The sequence below is a fragment of the Malus domestica genome, chromosome 06 (assembly GCF_042453785.1).
Source record: "Malus domestica chromosome 06, GDT2T_hap1".
Classification (NCBI taxonomy): domain Eukaryota; kingdom Viridiplantae; phylum Streptophyta; class Magnoliopsida; order Rosales; family Rosaceae; genus Malus; species Malus domestica.
The window spans coordinates 29,963,527-29,990,794 of NC_091666.1; the positions used below are offsets into that span (position 1 = coordinate 29,963,527).

The window sequence follows — 27,268 nt, forward strand, 5'->3', positions numbered from 1 at the left end:
ATAAAATATATGTGTTAAAAAATTAATAACTTACAAAATATAATATTACATCATTTATATAAAAACACGTGTGTACGACTTATATTCTTGTCTTAATGAAAATTTTTTACCTCTTGAACAAATAGGTTCTTTTTCGGGCCTACGTGGCGGCACAGTGAGCTGCCCTCATCGTCCTCCTACCAAAAACCGCGATCGGATTCAGCGGTTTGAGACCACTTAATCAGAGAAAATGGAGCTCCGCAGTATCCGTAATCCCCTGCGTCATCTTCCCGTGCTCTCAAATTGCTCCTACCAAATTAAATCCTCCCAAATTCGCACTTTCTCAGTTCGGAGCTGCCGGTTAGACGTCAGCGAATCACACAAGGTAAGTGCACCTGCAATTCCCACTAACTCGGGTTCTGTTTGGTTTCTGAGAAAATGTGAGAAAGTGACTGAGAAAGTTGTAAATTATGGCTATTAGATATGCCAGCTGAGTTTTGAAGTTTGTATATTTGGTTCACAGTTTGTGGATCAGAAAGATTGGAGTTTTGAAGTTTGGATTCTCGGAAAATGTGGGAAAGTGGCTGGGAAAGTTGTGATTTATGATTCCTTGATGTACAAGTTTGAATTTTTAAAATTTGGGTATTTTAATTCACATTCTGGGGAGCATAAAGATTTAATTATTTTATGTTTCTTTATCTTTGGGTTTCTCACATTATCCTGAACTCTGTACTCTGTTTGGATACTCGGAAAATGCGGGCAAGTGACTGGGAAAGTTGTAAATTATTATTCTTGGATATGCAAGTTTGAATTTTGATGAGCATAAAAACAGATTCGTATGTTTCTTAATCTTGTTCGCATTGGTTTTGCTTACATTGTGTTTTGAATTGCTGATAAGAAATTTGTGGTTGTTCTTATCTTCTGTGCTTCGAGAAGTTGCAGCTGGTTTTGGAAGTGAAGGGGAAGCTTGAGAAAGATTATCGAAGTCTTCCTGTAGGGAAAAATGGAAGAGATGATGAGGATATGATCCTCTGGTTTCTCAAGGACCGCAAGTTTTCGGTCGAAGATGCTGTTGAAAGATTGAATAAAGCAATTGTATCCTTCGCTAGCTCGATCAATTGCATTATTTGCATTAGTCGTTGCTTGAACATGTTCAGTCACTTACATTTTACGTTGGAAAGGTTCTTTCCTTTTAGAGTTTTCACACCTTAAGCAGGAAAAATAATTATGATTACAGTTTCTTTTTTGGTATTTCCCTAATCATGAGATAGAAATGGCGTCAAGAATTCAGAGTGTCCGAATTGTCTCAAGATTCAGTGAAGGGTATAGCGGAAACTGGAAAAGCTTATGTACACGACTTTCTCGATGTTAACGGCAGGCCAGTTCTCATAGTGGATGCTTCTAAGCATCTTCCTGCTGTAAGTTTTATTCTTTTGGTCATGTCCGACTCCATACCATATAAACTTAATATTCTTGAGGTGTTACATACCAATTTTAATCAACAAAATAGTGTTAGTTTGTACACCGTTTCGAAAATTGTGATCAATCTTTTGCTACTTTTGGCTTAGATCAAGTTTTGTATGGTACATTGGTAACTGTACAAAAAGTGCCACAGGTGCATGACCCTGCTGAGAATGAGAAGCTCTGCGTGTTTTTGATTGAGAAGGCGTTGAGTGCCCTTCCAGAAGGGTGTGAAGAAATACTCGGAATCTTCGATCTACGAGGGTTTGGTAGAGAAAATACAGATTTAGATTTCATAACATTTTTGGTAAGCTTTACGAGCTACCTGCTGATTGATCCTTTGATTACTTACTTTAAAGAAATTAGCATTTTTTCTTGTTGCTGCTTCTGCTTGTCATACATCGTAATTAAAGAACTTTGATCTGCTAATCAGATTTTATCGTTTAGTTTTGATATTAACCGTCAAGACGATTATATGATGCCCATTGTGAGTTGATTCCTTATCTCTTGCAGTTTGATATTTTCTACTACTATTATCCAAAGCGATTGGGCCAAGTCCTCTTCGTGGAAGCTCCGTTTATATTCAAGCCAATTTGGCTGCTCGCCAAACCGCTGTTAAAATCGTATTCTTCGCTGGTATGTATTGCAGTCAAAGATGAATATCTACGTACCATATTGTTCAAAAAAACTATTTTGGGTCAAAAGGAAGTTTCATAATGCGTTCTATACTGGTACAACATTCGAATTTGATACCTTTAGTATGTGCATATCTTATTAAGAGGAAGAGGATATCCAACAGAGTTCTTGAAAGTTTTGCTTTAAGAAACTCCTCCACCTATTTGTGTAAGAGCAAAAGAAAAGGGGAACCGGTAAAAAACCGATGTAGCGTTACAAACCAGAAGCATGCTTAGCCACAAAATTTCTGAAAGTTTATTCTTACTTCGTGACGTTAGGCAAACTATAGAGGTTTTCTCCTACAGAGTTCTTAAATTTTTTCTTCAATGAGGGCTGTCAATTAAGTTACGAAAGCGATTAGGTGTCTATTGTTGTGAATCTGATGCATACTCCCTACTGCAGACTTTCTGCAGTCCGGACCTTAGTCCGCAACTTATTCATTTCATTTGAAGTAATTGTCTTTTGTTATCTGTCCACTTTTATTTCATTTGAAGTAAATTGTCTTTTGAAGGTGAGGTTTTGCTCCGTGGAGACCGTCAGGAAGGAGTACTTTACAGAAGCAACGGTGCCAGCTAAATTTAGAGACTGAGAAATGTTACTCTCAAGTTTTGACTTGATGCACTATAGTACATGTTTTTTTGTAGAAATATATGTGACTTTCAATGTAACGAATTTCAATTGACAAGAAGCGTCGTGCTTTTGAGTTTCGGTGATCCGTTACCGCGGAAGCATGTAGCATATGTATCACAATTTCTGTATTTAGCAAAGAATTTTTACTGAATAAGATGTGTATTGAAATCGAAAGAGTACGTAAAATCTAATCCATCATCTTCTGTTCTCTTACTGGCAAAGATGCCCTAGCTGCGCCTTGATTGCCGATCATGGGCAGCTTGACTTGACTACAATACACAACCACCAGAAGAAAAAGAAGTAAAACAAGTACAAAAATGGGGGAGGATGCAACCTCCATGTTTAGGGTCAAAATGCTGGTCCGAGATCGACTTGTACTCGACCATAAATACTCTCCTTCGACCAGGGCAGCTCCTAATGTCCAAGTAACGTCTGGAGGACCAAAAACGATCTCTTTGTCACCAAGACACAGAGCATCCTCGACAAGTGATGCCGTGTAAGGTACCCGAAAACAATATTGCCAAGCAAAATAACCATTTTGTGAGTTGCCGGTTTGGTCGGACCATGATTTGGAGCATAGTTGCTGGCCTTTCTCCCATATCTTGGGCAAGGTGGCTCGGCCACTCAAATTCAACTTGTCATAAACTGCGAAAAATCCAGATAAGGCGTGAAAGCGGGCTGTGGGGTGAGCAACGGCTGTCAAATTCACCATTTCACTCCCTGTGACAATGAGCAGGGAATGAATTACAACAGTGATATGAATCCTCAAAATCAAGTTCAATAAGAAGGAAAAAGAAAGTAAACAGAGTAATGCAAGTAGAGTTATTGCGATGTAATGAACGAAAAAAGGGGAATTCGAACTTGGGAATGCAAACAGCCAAACTGAGACCCGTCTTTCACCCAAATGAACGTAAATTTTTTCTGAGATATAATTCTCCGTAAAAGTATGTGACTTTTCGACAAAGGAAAGACTTTCTTTAACTGAATGAGTTGAGTCAAAGTGCATAAAGATCAAGATTTTGAGAAAACGACATAATTTGTAGCTGGTGGGGAATGAAAGGAGTGTTTACCCTTATCAGAACATGACCTTGTTCCTTGTTCTGCGTCAGATGTGCTTGAATTGATAGCAGCAGCCCTAGCAAGTGTTCTGCATTGCTCCCAATCCGGTGCTCCAACCAGATGCACCGAAGGAAATTTAGTTTCTGGCAATTGGCCAATGACATTTTTCCGATCAGCACAATTTTGTCGCACACAACCATAGCACGTATAGTTTTGGACCACATCAGTACGAAGACAAGGATGTCGGATCTCTAATACACCTGCAGCACTTTCTCTGCGTTGGCTCAGCATAGCAACTGTCCGATCAAATGCTTCATTTAATCCGAATTCTGACAATGAGTAAGCTAAAATCTCGTGTTCAACAAAGCCAAATTTTGATCTCAGCAAGTTTGCATCTTCTCTTTCACGATCAGTTTGCACTACAACCTGCAACGATGAACCTCCCAAGTCGAGAAGTCCCAAAGTGGGTGACCTTGAAGGATTCTGAAAACTACGGATTTTATAATTTAGAGCAACCCAACCATAATAAGCTTCTTCTTTGCCACTCAACACCCTAATCCAACTCTTTTTGTACAAAAAAGAACATTCTTTTAGGACGGATTCGATATCATCTAAGACCTGCCTAGAATCCTCCACTGCCAATCTCCTTAATCCAGCAGTAGCAAGAACAAAAATAGGAGTCTCTCTGCGTCTTTCCGAAGGAACCTTATGTTCCGCCAATGTAATTAGTGGTTCCAAAGAGGCTCTTACTCCCGACAAGTTTCCAACAAATTTATCCAAACCAGGCTCAGTTTGCAGACAGTGATACTTACAGCTCTTTGAAACCATACCCTTAGTTGAATTATCCGGATAAGAGTACAACAATGAAGGCAGTTCCTTACCACTAACACCCATTACCAGCCACTCGTACACGTTAACTCGGGTACCCGTGCTTCCACAATCAACAACCACAGTAAAGTATGACCCTTTAGATGCACTAGCACTACGGCCTTTCGTGGAATTAAATCCAAAATAGGCACCAAAGAACAAGAGCATTATAACTATGATCATAATACTTGTTTTGAATGCCTGTTTATATTGAGTGGATCCCATGATTGAGAGCTTAAGTTTTTAAGGAGATTTGGGTTCCATAGATGCATCACCAACAAGAATGCATCCCAAATTTAATAACAGCTCTTTAACGCTCACTTCACCTTCAATTTTCCGACAAACCCCACTCCGAAATACACTGATTGTAGGATTAGAAGAGAGATAAGTTTCAATTTAGTGTCTATTCCCTTTGATGAAAAATCATTCACCTCTACCTTCACACATACCATGGATTATGATCCGATCCAATCCAATCCAATCCCGGACACCAAACGATCCCTAAATGTTATTGTTACAAGTCAACTAGGAGATAGCACAATAGTCTAAAGTTGAAAACCAATCAATGTCCTACTTCCTTACTACTCACTTGATCAAATTCAAATCCAAATCGAAAACCATTCAACTGAATGTGACCTAATTGACATAACTTTCGCAATCTCAATTCGATGAAGCAAAATTGAAAATAGCCAGGCAAAGCTGCAGAAAAGGTCTACGCAAGCAAACTTCAGCATGTACATAAAAAGTGAGCTGGAAAACCTACAAAATCAGCATTGAACAAACAAATCTGTCATGCCTTGTTCGATGTCCAGGATTGGATTGGATAACTCGCTAGATTCAATCAGACAATCCTAAATACCAAACAGAGCACAGGAATGCAAAACCCAGCTGCCATGATTAGCCAAAAGCCACAAAGTTTCCATCTTTGTCAAGAAATCGGAAAAATAGTTTGCTTAAAATGGGCATCACAGAAGAAAATGATAGGTAGGCGAAAAAGGAGACGTGCAAAAAAAGGCATATAATATAATTATGCGGAAAATGACATGATTGAAAGAAAGAGATCTGAATCCAATCCAATCCACCCAAATCAAGAAATGCCTGAAAGAAATTAAAGCAAAGCAGTGTTTACCTGAAAGAAATGATTGAGCTGAGTTTTTTTTTTTTCAACGGAAGGATCCATCCATCAGCCTTTCTATCTCCATAGCGCTGAGTCCTGACCTGCGCTTTCCCACCTAGTTCACCGATCTCGCCCATTTTTGTCTCGTCCGCTTATCGGCTCATGAATTCTTCAGACGGGGCCAGCAAACATATTATCTACAGTAGGAGTGAGGATCGACACTTAACTGCAATAATAATGTAGTTTAAATTCGTATTTAACAAAAATCAAATCTACAATCTTTCAATTACAAGTGAAAATGAGTAGCGCTCGACCATAGCCTCACAATAAGTCACTTTCTGTATAAATGATATGGTGGAAAAATTAAACTTGAAAACTCGAGTGCCTTAGTGAATGTTTTTAATTGATTGAGCAACAAACACTTGTGCTCGTTTATTTTTTGTTTAATAAGAACTAAAGGCACCTAAACTTTCTTTAGCGTCGTTGGATTAAATCTACAGAACTTTAACGAAAAGCTTTCGGTATTATTTATTTTAACAAAAAATCATATTTTAACATTAAAAAATTAATACTGATACTATTCATTTTACCCTTTATTTTATCCTTATCATTAAAACTCAAAGTTTTCAAACCATTTTCATTAGTTTTTCTTTAAATCTATTTGTGAAAGTGATAGTCCTATGATTCCAACCCTCCATTCAATATCCTAAAACAAAAGCAATTAGGATAAGGACATTTTACACCTAATCTCACTACTAATAATTTAAAATGACATTCCTTCCACTCCCACATCACTTGATAAAACAGAAATACAAAGAACTTTGCCCTTTTTCAACAAAAATAAAAATAAAAAGTTGTAAAACACAAATTATCAAGGAATTTATAGCCCAACTACCACAGACACATTAGTTGGAGATTATTTCAAACTCGTGTTTCACACGTCACGTCTTGAATCGATTAATTGAGCTGATGAATCGCATGATGGTGGCAAAAAAATACTGAAATGTCTTTGTGAATCTTCTTGAGTTTTGAAAATTTGAAATAGAGGCACCGCTTGGTGCTTTGAATTAAAAAGATTATTAGAGTACCTCCAAATGAGATGTCAAAAGAAAAATGTCAAATGTTAATTTGATGGCTGACGTGGCAATGTCATATTTTTTTTTCTTCCAACCGATATGTTTTTTTGTTATAAATAATATTTGTAAGATCCATTTTAAAAAGAAATTAATTACAAATAAAATTTTAATATCTTTAATTGGTGCATTAATGAGACTCACATAATAAAATAATTAAAAATTATTTGATATCACCTTTTGCCCTCAGATGTTGAATTTGACATATATATGTCAATCCACATGATGAAACTTGCTTCTACCTTCAAATTTAATTACATAACATTCCACTGACATCTCAACCGAAAATAGTCTTTAGACCAAATTGGATAGGGAATTGTTATTAGCATTCCAAAAATCTTATTCTACACTCCAAACTTTTTATATTAAGAATGAAAAATACACTTATAAGAAGTATAGAATAAAATTTTTAAAATGCCAATAATACATCGCATTAGATATTGCAGTCCATCTAAAACCAAACCCATACGTTCTCCAAAATCCTAAAACTCCTGATAAAAAAATTCCAAAAAATTCTGGAAAAGCCCTAAATTTCAAATTTAATTTTGCGAGAAGTTCCTGTATTTACAAATTTACAATTTATCGGATTGCATCTCGTACATCCTCGATCTCCCTCTCTCTCTCTCTCTCCCTCCCCCCTCTTCTCCTTCTCTCTCTCTTCCCCTTCGCCTTCCTTTGATCTGAAACCGATCACACTCAGATTCTCTTCCAACTCACAGAGATCTCTGTTTCTCGGAACCTTCCTCGCGATCTCACGAACCCTTAAACGCTGCGTTTCGATCGTTCATTCTCTCCCAAAACCCACATCAACTTTCCTAGGGTTTCCGCGAACCTCTTAAAAACCTATTCTTTTACCAGGCAAGTCATTGTTATTTAATTTTCTCGATTATTTTATGCTAATTTGGCCTGTTTGTTTCCCCGGAAAGGAATAGAAAATCTGTAAAAAGTGGATGAAATAAATTAGAATTTGCTATTGAAAACTGTAATTTCTACGCTTAATTTGTTCTGGAATGTTCTTATCGTTTCACATGATTCGTTGCCCAACTGAGCGAATGCATTCGTGTGGTGGGATTCAGTGCTTTTTTGTTAAATATGTGTATGTGTGTATGTATCTGTTAACCAATCATTTTAGGTATGTGCTTATCATTTGTTTCATTGGGTGATGAAGGATTTTTCGGATATTGTCATGGTTGGATCGATTCTTATCATAGTATTTGGCCATTGTTTACTACGAATGTTTTCGATATCAGGGAATTTTTGTTGTTGTCGAAAACTGGGTCTCGCTTTAATAGTGCTGTACTTTTTTTGGAATGGAAAACTTGATAGGTTTAGTTTGGCGATCGAAGCTTTATAAAATGCTCAAACTGTAGTAGAGCTTTATTGTAAAAAGGGTTAAGAAAAGAGAGTAACAAATTTTAAGACCTAGCATTGATCATACAGCAGAGGCTTACTTAAGAAGGATGAAATTTGCGTCTTTGTGCTTTGTTGGTGCAAACACATGCACCGGAAGTAGTCATGTTGTAATTTTTAGTTGTAATGCTAAAAAAAAATGTTTCGTGCAAGCATGCAACATGAACTATAAAATATTCTTAGAAGATATGATAATTTTGAGTTTTTGTGGCGTCTTATGTCACTTGCTAACCCTGCTAAAACTGTGCTTTATTTTTATTATTGTCAAGAAAACTATGCTTTATTTGACTGCTTGGTTCAGTTACTGCAATGTCATGCTGATGGAATCTTCAATTGTCTTCTATTTTTCCAGGCTTTGATAAATTGGCTTGAATGATCGTGTGGCAACAATTGAAACATGACATCGAGTATGTTGTTTGGGGATCGGAGGTATGAAAATCTGGCAACATTCACAATGTTTCAGCAATCGGAAATTGTTGGTTTAAGTTTTTTGAGTAGTCTGATATTGGTAGATTTAAAGAAAAAGCATTGAGATTTTCTAGGGAAAACTGATTTACATACAGAGACAGACAAGCACATAGATATCAACATCCTCTGGTGGTTTTTAATTCTGTCCTTGCTGTTGCAGGATGTCTTCCTCCAGAAGAAGTGGAATGACTGTTTTAGGAAAAGTTCCAAAACCTATAAACTTGCCCAGTAAGAGGTATTTCTTTCTACTAAACTGCCCTTAAATCAATTTATTGTGGTCCTTTGTCTTTCGGCTAAAATTCTTTACTTGTCTTGACTCTTCAAGGTTAGAAAATCATGGTGCGGACCCAAGTGTGGAAATCGTTCCCAAGTAAGTTCTCCCTCCCTCCCTCCCTCCACCCCTCCAATCCAATTTCTGTTGGGATCGGTGTATAATATTTTATTGCTACTAGTACTAGCTCATCACCTAGGTGTTTCTTGATTTCAACTATTGCAGGGGCACCCTCAGTTGGGGCAGTAGATCATCTTCTGCATCAAATGCATGGGGTTCGCCATCATTGTCCCCAAAAGCTGATGGTGGCACATCACCAAGCCATCTCAGTGGCCACCTTTCACCTGGAAGTGGCACTCGACCATCAACTGCTGGTAGCGACAAAGGGCATGAACCTTCTTCTAATGCATGGGGTTCAAATTCTAGGCCATCATCGGCTTCTGGGGTCTTGACATCAAATCAGACAACACTGACCTCATTGCGTCCTCGCAGTGCAGACACAAGACCTGGTAGTTCACAGTTGTCAAGATTTGCTGAACACTCTGACCATCCAGTGGCGTGGAGTGCTCCTGGGACTGCAGAAAAATTGGTATGGTCCTTTACTTGTAAGCTTTGTGTTTGAATATGTATTAGCAACACTTACTTAGTTAATAAAGCTTCCGACCAGCGAATGATCATCCTGGGAATCTCTCATTTCAATATAGATGGTTCAGTTAGAAACCTTTATAATGTTGATGTTAGTGGAAAATTCAACATATATATATATATATATTCAACATTAGAAATGCCGGTAACATGATGGAATGTCAGTAAAAAAGGAAGACTATAGCCAAAACATCCAAGACTCACCTAACACCTGATTTGATGAAGACCATATCCTTTTTTAGCCTTTAGGTGTGTGTTTGCTAGCTAGCTGGGTGGTAGGTGAGTCTTGGATGTTTTGGCTACGGTCTTCGTCAGATAGATTTATCTTGGGTGGTGGGGTTTTTGATAAAAAGAAAAGCCCAGAAAATGTTGTATAGGCTACAAAGCACTGGAGAATCCATATGTCAGCAATATGCTGATTAGTATCTTTTGTTCTCTCCCTTTCCATCTCTTAGAATGAATGTTCGTATATTTGGCAACCGCTTGGATTGAAATCAGATCTTCCAGGTAATCGCCCAAATCAGAAATATACCCCCATATATCGGTTAGATAATATTAATGTTGCATTCCTTGATAGTGTCTTATGTTTGATTGTGTTGAATAAATTTTAATCATATGACATGCTCATTCTTAAGAGTATACGATTGCCAAGGTCCCTTGCAGTTTACTGAACATTCCACCATGGTCCTAGTTTCAGTTTTAATCATGTTAACCATGTAGTTTCCAGTTTGTGCTAATATGGCATTTCTAGTCTTAATTAAACCATATTAACTTGTGTTTTCCAAATTTGGTCAATTTGCTCTCTTCATCCAATTCTGTTAAGCATGATATCAGCTATTCGTCCAAACCACTCTTTCCAACCATCCAAACTGACCTTGTAAGTTATATGCGGTTGCTATCCCACCTCTTTATGCTGCATATACAAAAGCTCTGACAAGTAGGAAAATATGGTCATGTTGATAAGTACTTCAGGATTTATTTTGTAACTAAATATTTCAGGACTAAATAGCTACTTTCTATATGTAGCAAATTATTATTAATTTTTTTGTAAACTTTACACCCTTTATAAAACATATGGTTTGTTATTGACCACATGAGACCCACATATGTATATGTGAAAGCAGTAATTTGACTTGTTACGGGAAAAACTTATAGATGTTGAGTGTTTCCTTCATCCACTCTAGCTAATGAAATTAGATGGAGGGGAAATATTGAAATAAAAAGAAGTGTAGGTGGACATTTTTTTTAGTTTGCTTTTAGTTAGCTTAAAGGAAAATAATTTTAATTGTTAGGGGAGTTGAATTAAGGTAAAATAGGGTTAGGATTGAGGTTTTGCCCCATATGCTTTACCCAATCCAATCTTAGGGGAGCCCAAGGTGGTTGAACACTGCCTCTGCTATTTCTACTCTCTTGCAGTCAACCCAGTATTTATCTGAAGTTTAATTTGATTAACTGCTGGTACACGTGCAGGGGATGATGTCATCGAAGAATGATGGATTTTCACTTACTTCTGGAGATTTTCCGACGCTTGGTTCAGAAAAAGATAATCCTGGAAAGAGTGCCGAGCCGCAAGGTCTTATGCCTATATTTCACTTATATAATTTAACATTTGAAGACACTGTGTACCAAGATTTTTTCAAATTTCACATGATGGTTAAGTTGGCATGCCACACATTGCATTACCTCATCGACTGTTTTTGGCACTGCCATCGGATTTTTATTAATTGATGTGGCACTGACATGTAAATTGCCATTCCATGTTTACAAAATAATTTGCAAAACTTTACACCTAGCTGCCAATTTTCCAACATGTCCAGAATGGCTGCCAATTTTACTTATTCCAGTGTTTATATACATTTTCTTTTTTTGCCAAATAGAAGAAGAAAAAAGTAGCTGAAAAAAAAAAAAAAACTACGCCTATTTTTTTGAGTTCAAGTTTGTGTTTCTTTTCTTATGGGACAATTATGTTGTTGTAATGAACTTGATGCTCCATTTTGGTTTACTGATTGCTTGATCAATCATTTATGACAGATCACAGTTCTTACAGTCGTCCTGGCTCTTCTAGTGGTAGAGTGGCAAAAGAGACAACTGGGACTTATGTAGTTGGTTTGTGCACATGCTCTTAACTCTTTTGTGTTTTATTAGAATGTTGCAATATTGATTTTTATTAGTTAATGTCCGTGGTTTCTCATTCACTCATTATATAAGTATGTGCTTGGTTTCCATATTTAGGCGAGATTTCTGAAAATGCAAATGTGAAGAGTGGAACTGCTAATTCATGGAAAAGAGAAAATCCCTCATACAACGAAGATGGAGGTAGACATGGTATGGAGAAGTGGCAGGGAAATCCTCACCCTTACCCTAGTGCTAATGTTCCTCCCCAGCACTATGATGGATGGCATGGTGGTCCAGTAAATAATCCACAAGGTGGTGTTTGGTATAGAGGACCTCCTGGAGCTCCCTATGGAGCTCCGATCCCTCCTGGTGGCTTTCCTATGGAACCATTTCCATATTATCCTCCAGGACCCCCACAGATTCCACCTGCTGCTATTGCCAATCAGCAATCCATTCCTCCACCTGGAGCAGGACCAAGAGGACACCATCCTAAAAATGGAGATATGTACAGACCTCATATGCAGGATGCATATATCCGTCCTGGTATGCCAATTAGACCTGGCTTTTACCCTGGTCCAGTGGCCTTTGAGGGATATTACAGTTCTCCAAGGGGCTACTGCAATCCAAATGAAAGAGATGTTCCGTATGTGGGAATGACAGCTGGTCCCCCTGTTTATAATAACTACCCTAGCCAAAGCGCTCACAGGCCTGCCATTTCTCAAGGCAGACCCAGTGGATATGGTCCTCCCAACCCCCAGCTGATGTCGGAGCAATTTGAATCTGGTCATCCGCCTGATTCTCGTGGACCTTACAAAGTTCTTTTGAAGCAGCATGATGGTTGGGATAGAAGAAATGAGGAGCAAAGGAATGAGGGTGCTGTCACAAGACTTTCAACTGATGCATCATCTCTTGAGAGGGAGGATCATCCTAGAACGTTGGGAGCAGAGAGTGATTGGATGTCAGATCACAGAAAGGAGGGAGTGAGGGATCAAAGGAAAATGGTCGGTGAAGAAGCTTCTTCAAGGAAGTTTGACAACCAAGGAGCCGCTTCAGTTCCTAAGAAAGTGATGTCTCCTGAAAGTTTGGAACAGATAAAGACAGTTGATGTCATCTCAATGAAGAAATCGGGTACTGAAGCCTCTGGCACGCCGGAAGTTGCACAACCACTCCTGGACTCCAGTCTGATTCAGAAAATAGAGGGATTAAATGCAAAGGCACGTGTTTCAGATGGACGAAGTGATACTTCATCTGTTTCCACTAGGGAGGAGCAGAAGAACAGATTCCAAGTCAATGCTAAAACTAACAATTCAGTTAATGAACCTGTTGGTGGTGGTATTGTAAATCCGGAAAGATCTCATGCCACGGAGAGCATAAATCCTTCTCTTGAAGTGGGCAGCACAATTTCCATCCCCAGGTTCGTTGGCGATTTTTGGGTTTCCATTGAGAATGTACATGTTATTGTAAATTAATGGAATATGCTGATTTTCTGATGTACAGGCGATCCAATCGTGCCATGCATGATGATAGATCAGATCATTGTGGTAGAGGAAGGTTCAATAATCAAGAAGGTGAAGGGTGGTCAAAGAAGTCCTTGGTCTCAGAACCGACAACTGTTGTATCAACTGCACGTTTTGAAATTCCTTCTAATGTTCATCTGCATGACCACCTTGTTTCAACGGAAGCAATTGAAAAGTCAGGATCTTATCCACAAGGCAGATGTGAGGAGGAATTGGCCACACCAATGGTTGATCCAAATGATTCTGAGGCACAGGTATACACGTTATTCATTTTCTTGTTAGATTTTGTATCAACTTTGCATTGCAACTAACATCTCTTCTTTACCAGCGTGCTAGGATGAGGGAATTAGCTAAGCAACGTACCAAACAGTTACAGGAGGAAGAGGAGGAACGGACAAGAAGGCAGATGGCCAAGGCTCGTGCAAAATTGGAAGAGTTGAACAGACGTACTCAAGTGGAGAGTTCAAATCAGAAGATTGAAAGTCACTCAAGTGTTGCCATCCAGATTAAGCAAGAAGAGTCTCAAACTGCAGGTGAACCACTAATTGGTGGCAGGAAATCAGCTGTGGGATCTAATCTTGATGGTGCTTCAAGGATTAATGAGAGTAGCACTGGAAAAGATGAAAAGTCAACCGTTCTGGCTAGTGACCTCCCTTCAGACACGCTAAAGAGTGTCGGCAAGGAACCTGTTCTGATGCACGATGAATCTATGCCTAAGCCGAAGGAGGTTATTGTTGCTAATGTCGTTGATCGCAACAATGCTCCCCAGGCTCATGAAAGCAATATTACTAGGGTTAAGCAGGCCCCTAAACAAAGGCAGAACAATCAGTTAGAAAAGAAGCCTACTGGAAAGTTTACTTCCACCAGCACAGATGATGCAACAAAATGTCAGACAGATTCTGTGGTTGATGTTTCCAAATCCCTTGGAGTTGTACCAAATGAAACAGCCTCAAGCAGTGAGTCAAGCCAGACTGCTAATACCGGTGCCATACTTGAGTCAACTTCTCATCCCAGAAAGAAAAACTACCGAAATGGAAAGAATAAGCAGAAAACAGAGAGTACATCAACGGTGGCTGCAATGCCATCATCTGCATCGAAAGAAACAGATATTGCAAATGCCACAGCTGAAAGTGGAAGGCCAATGGTATCTGAGTTGGAGTTGGATCCTAGCTTGGGTCAGTCCCAGACCATTCCTAGAGATGCATACCAGTCTTCGGAGCAACACTTGTCTCCATCAAATGAAGAATCTAAAGGTAGAGGAAATAGCCAGTGGAAACCTCAGCATCCTCGCAGGGTGTCAAGGAATTCGCAAGCTATTAAGCACTCAGAAAAATTTCACAGCACTGAGGCTGTTGTCTGGGCACCTGTGCGGTCACAGAACAAAGCTGATGTACCTGAGGAAGCCATCCCCAAAAATGAAGTTGAGGCTGTTAGTGCTGTAAAGACTGAACATAAAGTGCAAAATAGTTCAAAAAATAAGAGGGCTGAAATGGAGAGATATGTTCCAAAACCTGTAGCTAAAGAGATGGCGCATCAAGGAAGCACTCAGCAGCCAGTGGCTTCTGTAATCAATCAAACTGCAATAAATGAGACCATTGAGAGATCAGATTCTGGTTCTCAAGTTGCTGAAAGTTCCCAACCTATTACTCTAACTATTGGAAAAGTGGGAATTGCCATAGAGTCGAGGCATGGGAGTAGTAGACAGAGTAAGCACGGAAAAGCACATGGATCATGGAAGGAACGGGGGTCAACAGAATCAACTGCCATGCATGGTTCGGAAGATGGACCGTCATATACTTCAAATGTTGGTCAGAGTGATAAAAATTCAGTCCAGAATCATCAACCCCAGAAGCCTGATGTTGTCTCAGAGATAGAGCAACCAAAGAGTTATGATTGGAACGATTCTGATGGATGGAACATGCCTGAAGAGCCTGTTGCTGTTGCACCAGTCTCTGTTTCTGCAAAAGACCAGGGAACTACCAAAAGAGGAAGGCAGCATTCATTCAAGGGACAGAGAGCCATGGGAAACAATCATGATCTGGATGAAAAGAAAAATAGCAGAGGGGATACCTACAAAAATAACAATCAGTTTTCAGCCTCTGAAACGGGTCACACAGACTTAGCTGCTGCTTCCAGAGAGAATCGAGCTGTTGGGGAACGTGCAGCGCCTCATTGGCAACCCAAATCTCAGGCACATTCAGGCAATAGTCAACTGGGAAATAGGGCCAATGGTGGTCAAAACGTTGTTGTGGAAGTTGGTCGGACTTTCAAAAAGGAGACCAGTCCCCGAGGTGCAGTGCCACGTCCAGCAACACCTAACAAGGATAATACTGAATATGTGGCCCAGCATCAACATGATCAGGTGATATCTGAGAGAAACAATGCAGGGGAAGGACATAGTAAGAGAGAGAGGAAAGCCTCATTCAGGGGACACCCCCACTCTCCGAACCAGGGTCATGTTACCCCAGTTGAAACAGCTCCTGTTAGTATGGATACTAGACAAGAGCAGCATTTTAACACTGGGTTCCGCAAGAATGGAAACCAAAACAGCCGTTTTGGGAGAGGTCAAGACTCTCGTGGGGATTGGAATTACTCGGGGCATGATAGTAGGCAGCACAACCACCCTGCAAACCGGGAGAGACAGAGGCACAGTTCGCATTTTGAGTACCAGCCAGTTGGGCCGTACAACAACAATAACAAGTTCAACAATTCCGAGGAACCGCGAGATGGTCCTTACAATACTGGTGGAAGAGTCAAGGAAAGAGGCCAGACCCATCCGAGACGTGGTGGGGGTAATTTCCATGGACGGCAAAGTGGCACCTCCCAAGTAGATGCAGATATGGAGCAGTAGCTGAAGATTAAAGATTCTGAAGAAGAGGTTTTTATCGATTGAAACCCACCTTTTTCCCACTCATGCATCGTTAGCAGTGGCCGATAGCATTCAGGTACCCTATCAATTGGTCAAATTTAGTGTTCATACATGTTAAGTAGACAACTGACGGCTTCTGTCCACCGAGCAGGGCTTGCGGCAAAGTAGACGGTGCTGAAGTAGATAGCTGCGGTTGGAGGTAGTCGATCGTGTCGTAGTTCTTATTTATCTTCTTGTTTCAATTGAATGGGATGTGAAACATTGTGATATGGTCACCCCCTTGTTTCGTACGGAACGATTTAACATTGGTTTTCTTGTTCTGGCCTTTGTATTTGTTGTTTTAGAGTGACTCGTAATCCCTTGCCTTGGCTCTAAATAATAATATTGGAGCGGCAGGAAAGGAATGAAATTAGAGATAGCTTATGATTTCTCTCTCGATTCTCTGCTTGGCTTGGGCTGGTTTGCTTGCTTTGCTTTGTTTGTATCTATTTGTTGATTAGTAGTATTTTTTGGCCAAAATTAAAATATATATTGTAAATCCAACAAAGCGGAAATCGGGTGCCACCTAACAAAACATGCGTTACTTAATATATTCATCATCTAACGGTTAGATATGGTACTCACTTTATGGTTGGTAGTTCGCCAAAATTGTAAGGGATAAAGAAAAAAGAACTTTAACGGAAAGTTTCAAGTACTGTTTATTTTAACAAAAAATTATATTTTTACATTAAAAAGTTAATCTTAGTACTATTCACTTTACCTTTTATTTTGTCATTTTCGTTAAAACTCAAAGTTTTTAAATTATTTTTATTAGTTTTCGTAAAGAAAATTGTTATCTAATTAAAGTAAAAATATTTTTTAGTTTATCAACAAGGAAAATTATATTTGAAAATGGTTAAGTGAACCTGAAAAGCAAATTGTTATGTCATCCAGCGGTTGATCAACACAGAAAAACAAGGGAGTATTTTTGCTAACCATTATTTAGTATGGTGTATGCTTATCATCCTATTTATCATCATTAGATAAGTTTGAATTTTGAGATTCGTGTAGTAGATAGGCACAAATCTCGAAATTCAAATTCATCTAATAATGATAAATAGGATGGTGAGCAAAAATGACTCGGAGGTGGTCGCTGGTTGAGCCTGGTCAGTATTTTTCTTTTGGATCTGGACTCGACCTTTTCTTTTTATTTCTTTTATTTTTTTATAAACGAGTGCAAGCCAATCTAAGTTTATATTATTTTTATTAGTGGAACCGACTCATTTGAATTTGTTTGATACGGTTTGGACTAGGTTACCAGCACAAAACAAAATTTGAACTCAGTTTTGGACTCGTTTTTTTACACAAGCCGAGTCTAACATGAACCATATTAAAAATTAAAAGTAAGAACCAAATAGTTTTACATCGAATTGGATGTGGTCTGGATTCATGGGTCCAAGGACTTGTATGCCCACACTTATACAACTCATACTGTTCATCTTAAAGTTAGGGAAATATTATTGACCTTTAAAAAATCTAATTGTGCAGCCACTCAGTATTACGGTTTGGTGGTATTTCTCTTTACTTGAAAGTGAGAGATCTTAGGTTTGAATCTCGTGGATGACGAATTTGATACCAAATTAAGTAGCTCATTATGTGGTTTAGCCGATCTCCCCCTCCCCTTAAAATAAAAATATCGATGTACTTGAAAAAAAATAAATCCAATTTAGAGTACAAAATCGAAATTTTGAAATCACGATAACATTTCTCTAAAGTTATCATTTTACTAAATTAATTATAATATAAATTAGTGTTAATTATCCCACATTGCCAACCCTCTCGAACAAAACGGCGTCGTCTTATAATTTTGTTAGGGAATTGTTTTTGTCATCTGGCTCCCTGGCTTTGGTTTCACCTTACCCTCTGGTTTTTTCTGCTTCATTATCCTCCACTCCACATTCCGCTGTTAAAAAAAATATTGCATATAAAAACCCTAATTTCACCACAAAAGTGTCGAAGACCTTTTTCCTCTGTCTATCTCTTTCTTCTATCCACTATCTATTTTTGGCAAAATTCAATTCGGAGAGCGCGACAAAGATAAAAGCAGCATTTGTCCCCGAATTTCACTAATTTTTGTGAAGGGAGGGAAGTTCATGGCAGGTTAGTTTGAATTTTCCCACCAATTCTTTCGTTCTGAATTTCAGTTATGCAATTTAATTGTTTTGGTTTGGTTAGGGTTTGATTTGTGAGCTTGGGATTGTTTGGTTGTTTGGGTTTTTTATTTTTATTTTTATTTGTAATTGGAGGAAATGGGGAAGAAGCGAACTCTAAAGCTATGAAATTTGTGTTGTTTTGGTGAAAATTCAGCTCCTTTTTGGTGTTTTTGGTTGGTTTAGTGGGTTTTGGAATCCATTGTTTGTTGGGTTGCTGGGAATTTTGAGGAAAGGAAAAAGGGGTACGAGTTTTCAAGCTATTGCTTAATTTTGTTTCTGGGTTTTTTTTTTTTGGTATAAGTACGATTCTATTATTCAAAATCTTCCTAGATCGAGATGGATTGGTGTTCTTGGTTTTAATTGTTAACTGTTTGTGATAAGTTTATGAATTCTGTTTATTGGTGTTGAGTTGTTCCTTCTGCAAGAGTTGTTGTGCTTGCTGCGAGAGTTGGTGCTTATGTGTGGTTGTTTATGAAATTAGGCCCTGCTGAGTAAATGATTTGGTTGTTGAGGTGGAGACGATGGCATTGGTCGTGCATCAAATGCAGGTAATTGATATTAAGAGTACCCTGAATTTCATATTACATTGTATCCGTTTAACCTATTAGAGAGATGATCCATGTTTGCCCCTTGGTTTTCAGTTTACCTCGGCGATTTCTTGAATTTGGGATTGTATCTTTCTGTTACTAGCTTTCTCTTTTTATGCTGAAGTTTCTTCTTGTTTTTTTACCATTGCATTTCAGGGTACTTATGTTACGTATCCCTCGAGGCCCTTGTCATGGAGCAAAGGGATGAAGTTGAAGCAGTGTGTAACAACACATCAAATGGTGAGGACAGAGAGGTGCTTTATATTAAAGCGCAACCTTTGTTTAAGGTGGGAGTTTTTCCTCTTTAAGTTTGTTATCTTGTTAATTGTTCTATTTACTTTTCTTTAGGCTTCGTGGTTGTCATTTTGCATTGAAATTCTTCTACTTGCACTTGTGGGAGTCGCATATGCACTATGAGGGAATGGATACGCACACCCACATCCACACCAAATACACATTTTTTTTTATCTTGATCATTTAAATTCAGAGAACTTGTTTCACAGCGTAGGGGCTTCTCTCATGCGGGGACCAAAAGTTAAACCTTTCAGAGTTTCCGCCTTCAAGGGCAGTGCCCAGAATGATAAATCTGGAGGTAGAACAAGAGGATCAAAGCTTCCCAAGAATTCAGCCAAACTGAAAGAGAATGAGGATACCATTACGAAATCTCAGGCAAATGATATTCCTCTTTCTTATGCCTCTGAAGCAAATGAAAGCATTGCATCATCCCCCATCATTCATAATTTATTTAAGAAATGGCTGAGAATGCTTCGAACACCATCATCAAGTGAAGTAGAAGATGGGCTTTTGGGGGAAGAACAGCCTTCAATGGAGGCATCAGAAACTAAGCATGAGGTTCAAAACAAGGAAAAGGATGGGATTCTACGGACCTTTTGGTGCAATTTTCTCAGTCTAAATGTTACAATAAAGATACCCTTACTTATATTGTAAGTATAATGTGTGCTCTATCTCTCCATCTGCTTGTCTTTTTTTCCAAGTCCACGATTATTCTGTTTGCACGAACTTTTAGTTTTATGGGGTTAACGTGAGACATCTTGGATTTATTTGCTTTTATCTACGACATGATTTTAATTGTTCACTAAATATGCAGCATACCCATGTACCTGGCAGTTAATACGATTTATGGGGCCGAAGTTTCAAAGGAGTTGACACCCTTGTGGGTTTTAGGACCCTTCATTGTAGCTCTCTACATCAAGATGCTTCAGTGGTTGTGTGCACTCTATGTTTTCAGCTTCAAGCAGACTGTTAAAGTAATCAAGAATTTACCCTCCTACTTCATGGTGGCCTATACATACATTGCACATGGGAAGCTTAAAGAGGAAATACGGACTCGTTTCTGGCAACCTTTACTGAACGTTAGGAATTTAGACTACAAGAAATTATCAAGAAGAAAGCTGAAAGCACTGCAAGAGTTGATAGTCGAGAGATACCTTGATTTTGTGGAATCAATATGGCCTTATTACTGCAGAACAATCAGATTCCTAAAGAGGGCTAATCTCATTTAGATGCATCTGAGAAATGTCTTCCTGTGAGAGCAACGGCTGAAAGTCGGAGTTGCTCCTGATGATGGTTTTAGAAGTTTGAGTTTCTTTCGAAGAGCCAGCGGACCCCATTTTAGACCGGGGTTGTTCTTGATGTCTAGCTAGTCGAAGGATCATGACAAGCGGATTTGTCCGGTTTCTGTAATTTTTACAAGGTAGCATTCTTAATTTTTGGATGAGGTCCCTATTATTTTGTATCTGTGTTGTATTCAGCTGCCGCGAATGCTTTTGAGGTTCCATGATGAGATGGGGTTTGGAATTGGATGTTGTAGAACTTGCTCTTTTCTTTTTTGTGCTTTGGTAGCTAGTCTGAGAATCATCATGCATATCACCTTAGATCTTCTGCATTCTTCCCCTATCCTTTCTTCCTCTCGTTCTTCGGAAAACCGATTAGGGTTTAAGCATGGATCGAGTTGTAGGGGCTCGATTGCTGGAATAGATAGAAGTAGGGCCGGGATGGATGCCCGGATGATAATGTACTAGAAACATCATGTGCCGGTGTGACTGCAACACTTCGAAACTTATCTATCAGCACCATACTAGGCTTGGAAATTTGCCTTCCACAAGAGTTGAAGAGAAAGAAGTAGAAAGGATTCCCTTGGGAAGCTTGTGTGGAAAGTACTTGTTCATATAAGCACCTTTCTTAGAAGTTATTTTGTTATGAACACGTTAAAATAAAGGGAGTTTTAACAAAACACTTCCCGTACTGTTTATTTTTAACGAAAAATCATATTTTTACCTTTAACTGGTACTATTCACTATACCTTTAAAAATGGTTTTTCGTTATAAGAGAATCTTTTTGAATTTTTCGTTAGTTTTCTTTAAAATAAAATATTTAATAAAAAATGAAATTGTTATTAATACTTTAAAAATCTTATTTGACACTTTAAACTTTCTATGATTGAAAAGAAAATACACGTGTAGAATGAGATTTTTGAAGTGTTAATAACAGTTCCCATAAAAAATTGTGTGTTTTTTTTAATAAGCATCTAATATGTGTTTCTCCAGATAATGCTGTTACGACTCATAAACACCATTAACTTTTTCTGTTAAATGCAACTTGAAGCACTTTTATATTGCTTTTAGGCTTTTCAAAAACAATAGATGAACATGCCCTAAAGATATTAAAAAAAAGTGTGACTTCCATGTTACGTATTATTCAATGTGACGGGTATTTTAATCATTAAATTTAATTCACAACTGTTTAGATCTTCAATTTTCAATCTCAATCGTTGTTTTTCAGTGTTATGCAATATTAAGAAATTTCCGAAAAACAAAAATAGAGAAGACTCTCGTGAGAAGCAAAGGACGGAAAAAAAAACAAAAAATCCGCATAAATATAACGTAGGAGTAGGATTTGTCCAAAACGAAAGTCGTCCGCTTCGCCCCACCGAAAACACAAACGAAAGCCGCTATCTTTCGCTTCAATAACTCCAAAAACCCCCCACTCCTCAGTTTCTTCGAATTCCTTTACTTTCTCACCCTTTCCTTCGTTTTCCCGGAAATTTTTCTTCATGGGTAGCCTTAAATATTCATCGAATCAAACGGGTTTGCGTTATAATCCCGCAACATGCCGCCGTTGACTGTCTGACTGCCTCGGCTTGTTGTTATTGCTTCATAGATATGACGCTTAAATGTGGTTCTTCGTTTTCTTGCTTGGCCACTTCTCCTGCTTCCCATTGCCAAACGAGAAGGGGTTCCCAGGTGCGTTGTAGGACCGTTTGGTTACTGAGAAAAAGTCTTGATATCCCCTAAAATTTTTGTTTTTTGTTTTTTGTTTTGATGTTTGCATATGAACTTGTGAGAATGTGTAGTGGGGTTGTTTCTGGTAGCTAAAAGGTTTGGAATTGGTGTATTTTTTAGGCCAAAAGGTGTGGAATTGGTAGGTGAATTTTGATTCTGCAAATACTGGTCAAAAAACAAAGAAGGAAAGAAAAAGTGGGATACTTTTTAAGGTCGTTTATGTAAGAAATAGGGTATTATGATGTTAAAGAATCTAGTTTGGGAGAGATTTAGTTGTACTCGGGTTCGTAGTATTCGAGTTTTTTCGATTTAGGCATGGCTTTGTGAGAAGCTAGAGGTATCTCTTGGGGCATTTATGCCGTATCAAGAGTAATTTGTTCATACCCTCTATTGTTTTATCTCCTACATGAATGAGGTAAATTTTTCTACTTATACTCAGCTTAAGCTTCTGGGATTGATTCACATTAACACATTTGAAATGCACCTTGTGCGGTAGATTTTACCGTTGTTGACTAATTGGTGTCATTTTGCTATGCTGAAGTAAACTATGCTCGAATTCACTTCCAATCGGAGTCATTTTCCTAAATAGAGTAATTTGTCTTGAGATTTTTTTAATCCACATCTAGTTGTCTTATATGACTCTTGTCTGATAATGTCAAATGACTGCCTCCTTTTAGAAGAACTTTATCGAGTCTTCAGCTTATAAATATATTTCCATTGATGTCCAGTTGAGCTTATTGCATGTACCGTACTGCAGCCAACGATGTGGTGCTCAGCAGCTAAGATATGTTAAAGGTAGCTTTCATATTTGGTCTATAATTACTGAAGCTTGCAATTTTTTTTTCTTTATGGTGCAATGTAGCCAGCATAAGAAGTGGTTTTTCCCCGAGGTAATGAGCATAGCGAAATTGTAGAAGCGAACCTATGGATTTCATTTTATTGTATCTACTTTTTCTAATTTGACCATTGTTAGGTAACCTTTTTACCAAATAGTTTTTGAACTGTAATGCCATTACTTTGAAAAGTGCGAGATTTTTTTGGCTCTAAATATGCTTGGTCTATTTTTTCTGTTGCTGTAAGCAGGTAATTCGTGCATGTTCAGACATCAAATAGGGCAGGCAAGCAAAAGGATTCCAAACAGTCACAGTGTTCTCTTTGCTGTTGCTGAAGACCAGTCAGAATATAGTGATATAAAACCAGATGCTAAGGAGCTAGAAAATCACTGTCCTAATTCTGAAGATATATTTCCTTCTAACAGTTCATATATCCATTTTGATGGTACTGGTGGAAAACCAGGTTTAGTCTCATTTTATAACCGACCATATAAAAAGGAAGAAGAAGTTTCTACAAATAATCCTGAAAGGAAGCAAAACAGCCTCTTATGGTTCATCGGTCCAGCTGTTCTCCTAGCTTCTTTCATTTTCCCCTCGCTCTATCTGCGCAAAATACTATCTACTATATTTGAGGATTCGTTGTTGACAGGTGAGGATGCATATTTATATGTCGTGATTTTATGTATATTAAAGTCCAGATATTTTTCATCACATGTTTTTTAACTAAATCCATAATTGCAGTAGATAGGATAGGCAGAACAGAAAATTTGTCTTGTCAGCTTGAGATTTTGTTTCCTTATATCTGTATACACCTTTCTGTGTATCACTTTCTCCACGCCACAACTTGCATTATTTTTTATTTCGCGTAAGACTATCTTGGGGTGTTGGAGTGACTCTATTAGAGTGATTATACTAGGATGAAAGTTAGTGCAGCCCACTAGAATGGATGAGGGTTAGGGAATCTAAATAGTTGTTGGTGAAGGAATGATCCTAGGAAACTTTAAGGACAGTTTTGCTTCTAATGAAAAGTGAAGGAGGAAGGGTTGGGTGACTGGAAGTGGTTTTGGGTGATATGTGACGTAGGTTAGAAAGTTTTAACTTGAATATGATAGAAATATACGAGAAAGGGGAGAAATATCTACAAGTGAAGGGCAATAATCAATTGAACATGGATGAAAATATTAAATAATGATGTGAAGTTCTAAGAAGTAATGTTAGATGTGGTTCAATGGACTGGCAAAGTAATGTCTGTTGTTGGTTCAACTCTTGGGAATAAATGAATGTTGGCATTATGTAAACAGTTGACATCTTCATAAAGTCTATAGCGTATCACAACTTTTGGCCTATATCCTTCTTAACATATACATTCTATTTTCCTTTGTGAACTCATTTAATTCTTTCAGTTTAGAAAGTAAACCTTTTTCTCCTGTCTAAACCATAATATGTTTCTTCTCAGATTTTCTCATCTTGTTCTTCACGGAAGCTCTCTTCTACAGTGGTGTTGCGGTGTTTCTTCTTCTGATTGACCGTTTAAGGAGGACAACTGAACCAGAATTGGTTGTCCCCAGTAACAGAACCCCAGCCCCTCAATTAGGACAGCGAATCTCGTCTGTAGCTTCCTTGGTACTCAGTCTTATAATTCCTATGGTGACTATGGGTTATGTTTGGCCATGGACTGGCCCTGCTGCTTCTGCTACTCTTGCTCCGTATCTGGTTGGTATAGTGGTCCAATTCGCATTTGAGCAGTATGCAAGATATAAGAAGTCACCTTCATGGCCCGTTATCCCGGTCATCTTTCAAGTAAGCCAATCCTTTCCTTTTCACTACGGATGTTGCATAAAAATTGAATTTGATTGTAGGAAAAATCTTGTGTCTCTTGTTGTATGGTAGGTTGTTAGATTACTACCGGATGATAGTTCTTAAATTCTAGCCTGTCTAATTAGATATGCACCAATCAATCTCCGTCCTTAAACTGCGTGTGATTTAATAATCTCAGTTGAATCAACTTGAAAAACGATAAAAATGATATGAAGGACCTCCTGTATGTAGTTTATAATTGTGTACATATGCTGGCCTACAAATCAAAAGTTTTTTTTTCTGTTACGATTGGCAGGTCTATAGATTGCATCAACTGAATAGAGCAGCGCAACTGGTGACTGCTCTGTCCTTTACAGTCAGAGGAGCTGAGACAACACCGCACAACTTGGCAATAAACAGTTCCTTGGGTACACTGTTGAATGTCCTTCAATGCCTTGGAGTTATCTGCATTTGGTCTCTCTCAAGTTTCCTTATGAGGTTCTTCTCTTCCACCACTAATCCACCCTAAAGCCCGCAATATCATGTACGGATCATGTAACTCAGTGACACTATCATCAGACTTCTCTCAAGAAAATTAAATGAATCTCAGTTGGGTCCAGTTTCCTTTTTTTCCGTGGTTTAGTTCCGCTCGGGCGGGAGTTTGACAGCAAATTGCCATTGAAGTATTTGACTGGTCTCAAGCAAAGTTAGAAGGTAGTTGCAGGATTTTGTAAATGAGATTCTTAAAATGAGAGAGAGAGAGAGAGAGAGAGAGAGAGAGAGAGAGAGAGTACATAAGATTATTTTTGTTTCATTAAATCCTATTTGTTTAGAATTTGGCAGAGAACTCAGTAGCAAGCTCATCTGATTTCTTGATGAAACCTCATCAGAGTTTAGCAGCTAATATTGGTGACTGCTCTGTCCTTTTACCTAATATTGGTGACAGAGAACTCACTTGTCTTAGTAACCTTTTACCGAATTAAGTAATATTGTGGTGGTTCTTTTAGCGGCATTTCCCTTCCTCTACAGGGAATTTTGCCGGAAAATCAAGATGTAGCGATAAAAAGGCTGTCAAAGAAGTCAGGGCAAGGACATCCAGGAGTTTTGGAATGAGTTGGAGCTTATAGCCAAGCTTCAGCTTACCAATCTTGTTAGGCTCTTGGGTTGCTGTGTCGAAGAGGAGGAACTGCTAGTGATCTACGAGTACATGCCCAATCGGAGTTTGGACAAACTTTTGTTTGGTATATCCTCATTATTTCTAAGATTTATATTCTTTGATTAGGCTTCTCCATCGACAAAACACTAGCTCATTGTCCTTCATGGTTTGTCCAACCAGATCCATGTGAAAAAACAGAACTAGATTGGGGAAAGCGTTTTCGAATTATAGAAGGTGTCGCTCAAGGAGTACTCTACATCCACAAGTACTCTAGACTGAAAATCATTCACAGGGAACTAAAAGCAAGTAATGTTTTGTTGGATGGCTCGATGAACCCAATAATATCAGACTTTGGAATGGTAAAGATTTTCGAGATAAATCAGACCGAAGCAAATACCAATAGAGTTGTCGGCACATTGTAAGGATATATGGAACATGCTTTCAATCATCTAAACCTTACGCAATCACTACTTTAGTACCTTTGCTTATCGTACCATTAACTGATGCAATGGCTACATGTCTCCCGAGTATGCAAGATATGGCCATTTCTCTGAGAAACTGGATGTATTTAGTTTTGGAGTGCTGTTGCTGGAGATTGTGCGTGAAAAGAAGAATGCAACTTTTTATCGCTTTGAACATTCACCAAGTCTTGCTGGATGGATAAGTGCTAAAAAAAACATTCCAACTTATGATCATTCAATATTTAATCCTTGCAACTGCAAATAACCGCAAAATTCAACATTTTAATTAGGCATGGGAGTTGTGGAAAGAAGGAAGAGGAAAGGAGGTGATTGATGAAACACGTCGGCCTGATGAAGCTTTAAGGTGTATCCATGTAGGGTTTTTGTGTGTTCAAGAAGCTCTAGCTGATCGACCAACAATGTCTTCAGTGATTTGTATGCTGTAGAGCAATGAAGCTACATCTCTTCCACCTTCCAAAGAACCTGTCTTTTCAACACACAGGAATTCCAGTTTTGTTCGCTCTTCTCGAACTCCAACCAATTTTTCCCACAACTCAGTCACCATGAGTTTGCTAGAAGGTCGATAGGGATTGGAAGAGAGTGACTGGCAAGCAGATGAGAAAATAGTGTATTAAATTAGAAAACAAAAACAGCCCGAAACTAAAAGTTTTATACAAACACTTGAAGGGCTCAATTGGAATATGTTCATGATGATGTTGGTTTT

At 38.4% G+C, this 27,268-nt stretch overlaps 5 protein-coding genes across 10 annotated transcripts; 4 read left to right on the forward strand and 1 right to left on the reverse strand.

Moving 5' to 3' along the window:
* The first annotated feature begins 89 nt into the window (after positions 1–89).
* Positions 90–2,919, forward strand: LOC103437696 (phosphatidylinositol transfer protein CSR1). 2 transcript variants are annotated; one of them, XM_008376186.4, is made up of 6 exons: positions 90–364; positions 916–1,074; positions 1,251–1,397; positions 1,595–1,747; positions 1,954–2,076; positions 2,627–2,919. In XM_008376186.4, exons 1-6 carry the CDS (start codon positions 230–232, stop codon positions 2,702–2,704), a joined length of 795 nt encoding a protein of 264 aa, XP_008374408.3. In that variant the 5' UTR covers positions 90–229; the 3' UTR covers positions 2,705–2,919. The 2 variants fall into 2 exon arrangements, with proteins under 2 accessions (XP_008374408.3, XP_008374410.3); XM_008376188.4 differs by having other exon boundaries at positions 922–1,074.
* LOC103438120 (probable apyrase 7) lies at positions 2,886–6,135 on the reverse strand. Of its 3 annotated transcripts, none has more exons than XM_070823789.1 (3): positions 5,801–6,135; positions 3,816–5,430; positions 2,886–3,465 (listed from the first exon to the last, which is right to left on the reverse strand). In XM_070823789.1, exons 2-3 carry the CDS (start codon positions 4,894–4,896, stop codon positions 2,933–2,935), a joined length of 1,614 nt encoding a protein of 537 aa, XP_070679890.1. In that variant the 5' UTR covers positions 4,897–5,430; positions 5,801–6,135; the 3' UTR covers positions 2,886–2,932. The 3 variants fall into 3 exon arrangements, with proteins under 3 accessions (XP_070679890.1, XP_070679892.1, XP_070679891.1); XM_070823791.1 differs by having other exon boundaries at positions 3,816–5,032; positions 5,801–5,949; XM_070823790.1 differs by having other exon boundaries at positions 3,816–5,383; positions 5,801–5,940.
* A 1,218-nt stretch (positions 6,136–7,353) lies between these two features.
* LOC103438121 (protein MODIFIER OF SNC1 1) lies at positions 7,354–16,646 on the forward strand. Its single transcript, XM_017332936.3, has 11 exons — positions 7,354–7,779; positions 8,684–8,760; positions 8,960–9,034; positions 9,125–9,169; positions 9,296–9,659; positions 11,186–11,288; positions 11,747–11,821; positions 11,948–13,244; positions 13,328–13,601; positions 13,676–16,292; positions 16,368–16,646. The coding sequence occupies exons 2-10, from the start codon at positions 8,729–8,731 to the stop codon at positions 16,196–16,198; spliced, it is 4,788 nt and encodes a 1,595-aa protein (XP_017188425.3). The 5' UTR covers positions 7,354–7,779; positions 8,684–8,728; the 3' UTR covers positions 16,199–16,292; positions 16,368–16,646.
* Positions 16,647–18,074: 1,428 nt separating this feature from the next.
* On the forward strand, positions 18,075–20,840 carry LOC103409711 (uncharacterized). The gene is made up of 5 exons (XM_008348512.4): positions 18,075–18,355; positions 18,890–18,956; positions 19,152–19,282; positions 19,499–19,939; positions 20,104–20,840. Exons 2-5 carry the CDS (start codon positions 18,930–18,932, stop codon positions 20,516–20,518), a joined length of 1,014 nt encoding a protein of 337 aa, XP_008346734.3. The 5' UTR covers positions 18,075–18,355; positions 18,890–18,929; the 3' UTR covers positions 20,519–20,840.
* A 1,077-nt stretch (positions 20,841–21,917) lies between these two features.
* LOC103409710 (uncharacterized) lies at positions 21,918–25,808 on the forward strand. Of its 3 annotated transcripts, none has more exons than XM_008348511.4 (5): positions 21,918–22,258; positions 23,026–23,092; positions 23,381–23,779; positions 24,587–24,930; positions 25,244–25,808. In XM_008348511.4, the coding sequence occupies exons 1-5, from the start codon at positions 22,178–22,180 to the stop codon at positions 25,454–25,456; spliced, it is 1,104 nt and encodes a 367-aa protein (XP_008346733.1). In that variant the 5' UTR covers positions 21,918–22,177; the 3' UTR covers positions 25,457–25,808. The 3 variants fall into 3 exon arrangements, with proteins under 3 accessions (XP_008346733.1, XP_017180873.1, XP_017180872.1); XM_017325384.3 differs by having other exon boundaries at positions 21,952–22,258; positions 23,055–23,092; XM_017325383.3 differs by lacking the exon at positions 23,026–23,092 and having other exon boundaries at positions 21,958–22,258.
* The last annotated feature ends 1,460 nt before the right edge of the window (positions 25,809–27,268 follow it).

Bases quoted from the DNA above. Each gene is read 5' to 3' on its own strand.
- LOC103437696 (XM_008376186.4), top strand. From the start codon at position 230: ATGGAGCTCCGCAGTATCCGTAATCCCCTGCGTCATCTTCCCGTGCTC. The intron at 365-915 runs GTAAGTGCACCT...TGCTTCGAGAAG, and splicing joins ACGTCAGCGAATCACACAAG to TTGCAGCTGGTTTTGGAAGT. The intron at 2,077-2,626 runs GTATGTATTGCA...TGTCTTTTGAAG, and splicing joins TAAAATCGTATTCTTCGCTG to GTGAGGTTTTGCTCCGTGGA.
- LOC103438120 (XM_070823789.1), bottom strand. From the start codon at position 4,896: ATGGGATCCACTCAATATAAACAGGCATTCAAAACAAGTATTATGATC. The intron at 3,466-3,815 runs GTAAACACTCCT...TCATTGTCACAG, and splicing joins AAGGTCATGTTCTGATAAGG to GGAGTGAAATGGTGAATTTG.
- LOC103438121 (XM_017332936.3), top strand. From the start codon at position 8,729: ATGACATCGAGTATGTTGTTTGGGGATCGGAG. The intron at 9,170-9,295 runs GTAAGTTCTCCC...CAACTATTGCAG, and splicing joins AGTGTGGAAATCGTTCCCAA to GGGCACCCTCAGTTGGGGCA. The intron at 11,822-11,947 runs GTTTGTGCACAT...TTCCATATTTAG, and splicing joins AACTGGGACTTATGTAGTTG to GCGAGATTTCTGAAAATGCA.
- LOC103409711 (XM_008348512.4), top strand. From the start codon at position 18,930: ATGGCATTGGTCGTGCATCAAATGCAG. The intron at 18,957-19,151 runs GTAATTGATATT...ATTGCATTTCAG, and splicing joins TGGTCGTGCATCAAATGCAG to GGTACTTATGTTACGTATCC. The intron at 19,940-20,103 runs GTAAGTATAATG...CTAAATATGCAG, and splicing joins AAGATACCCTTACTTATATT to CATACCCATGTACCTGGCAG.
- LOC103409710 (XM_008348511.4), top strand. From the start codon at position 22,178: ATGACGCTTAAATGTGGTTCTTCGTTTTCTTGCTTGGCCACTTCTCCT. The intron at 23,093-23,380 runs GTAGCTTTCATA...TGCTGTAAGCAG, and splicing joins GCAGCTAAGATATGTTAAAG to GTAATTCGTGCATGTTCAGA. The intron at 24,931-25,243 runs GTAAGCCAATCC...TACGATTGGCAG, and splicing joins TTATCCCGGTCATCTTTCAA to GTCTATAGATTGCATCAACT.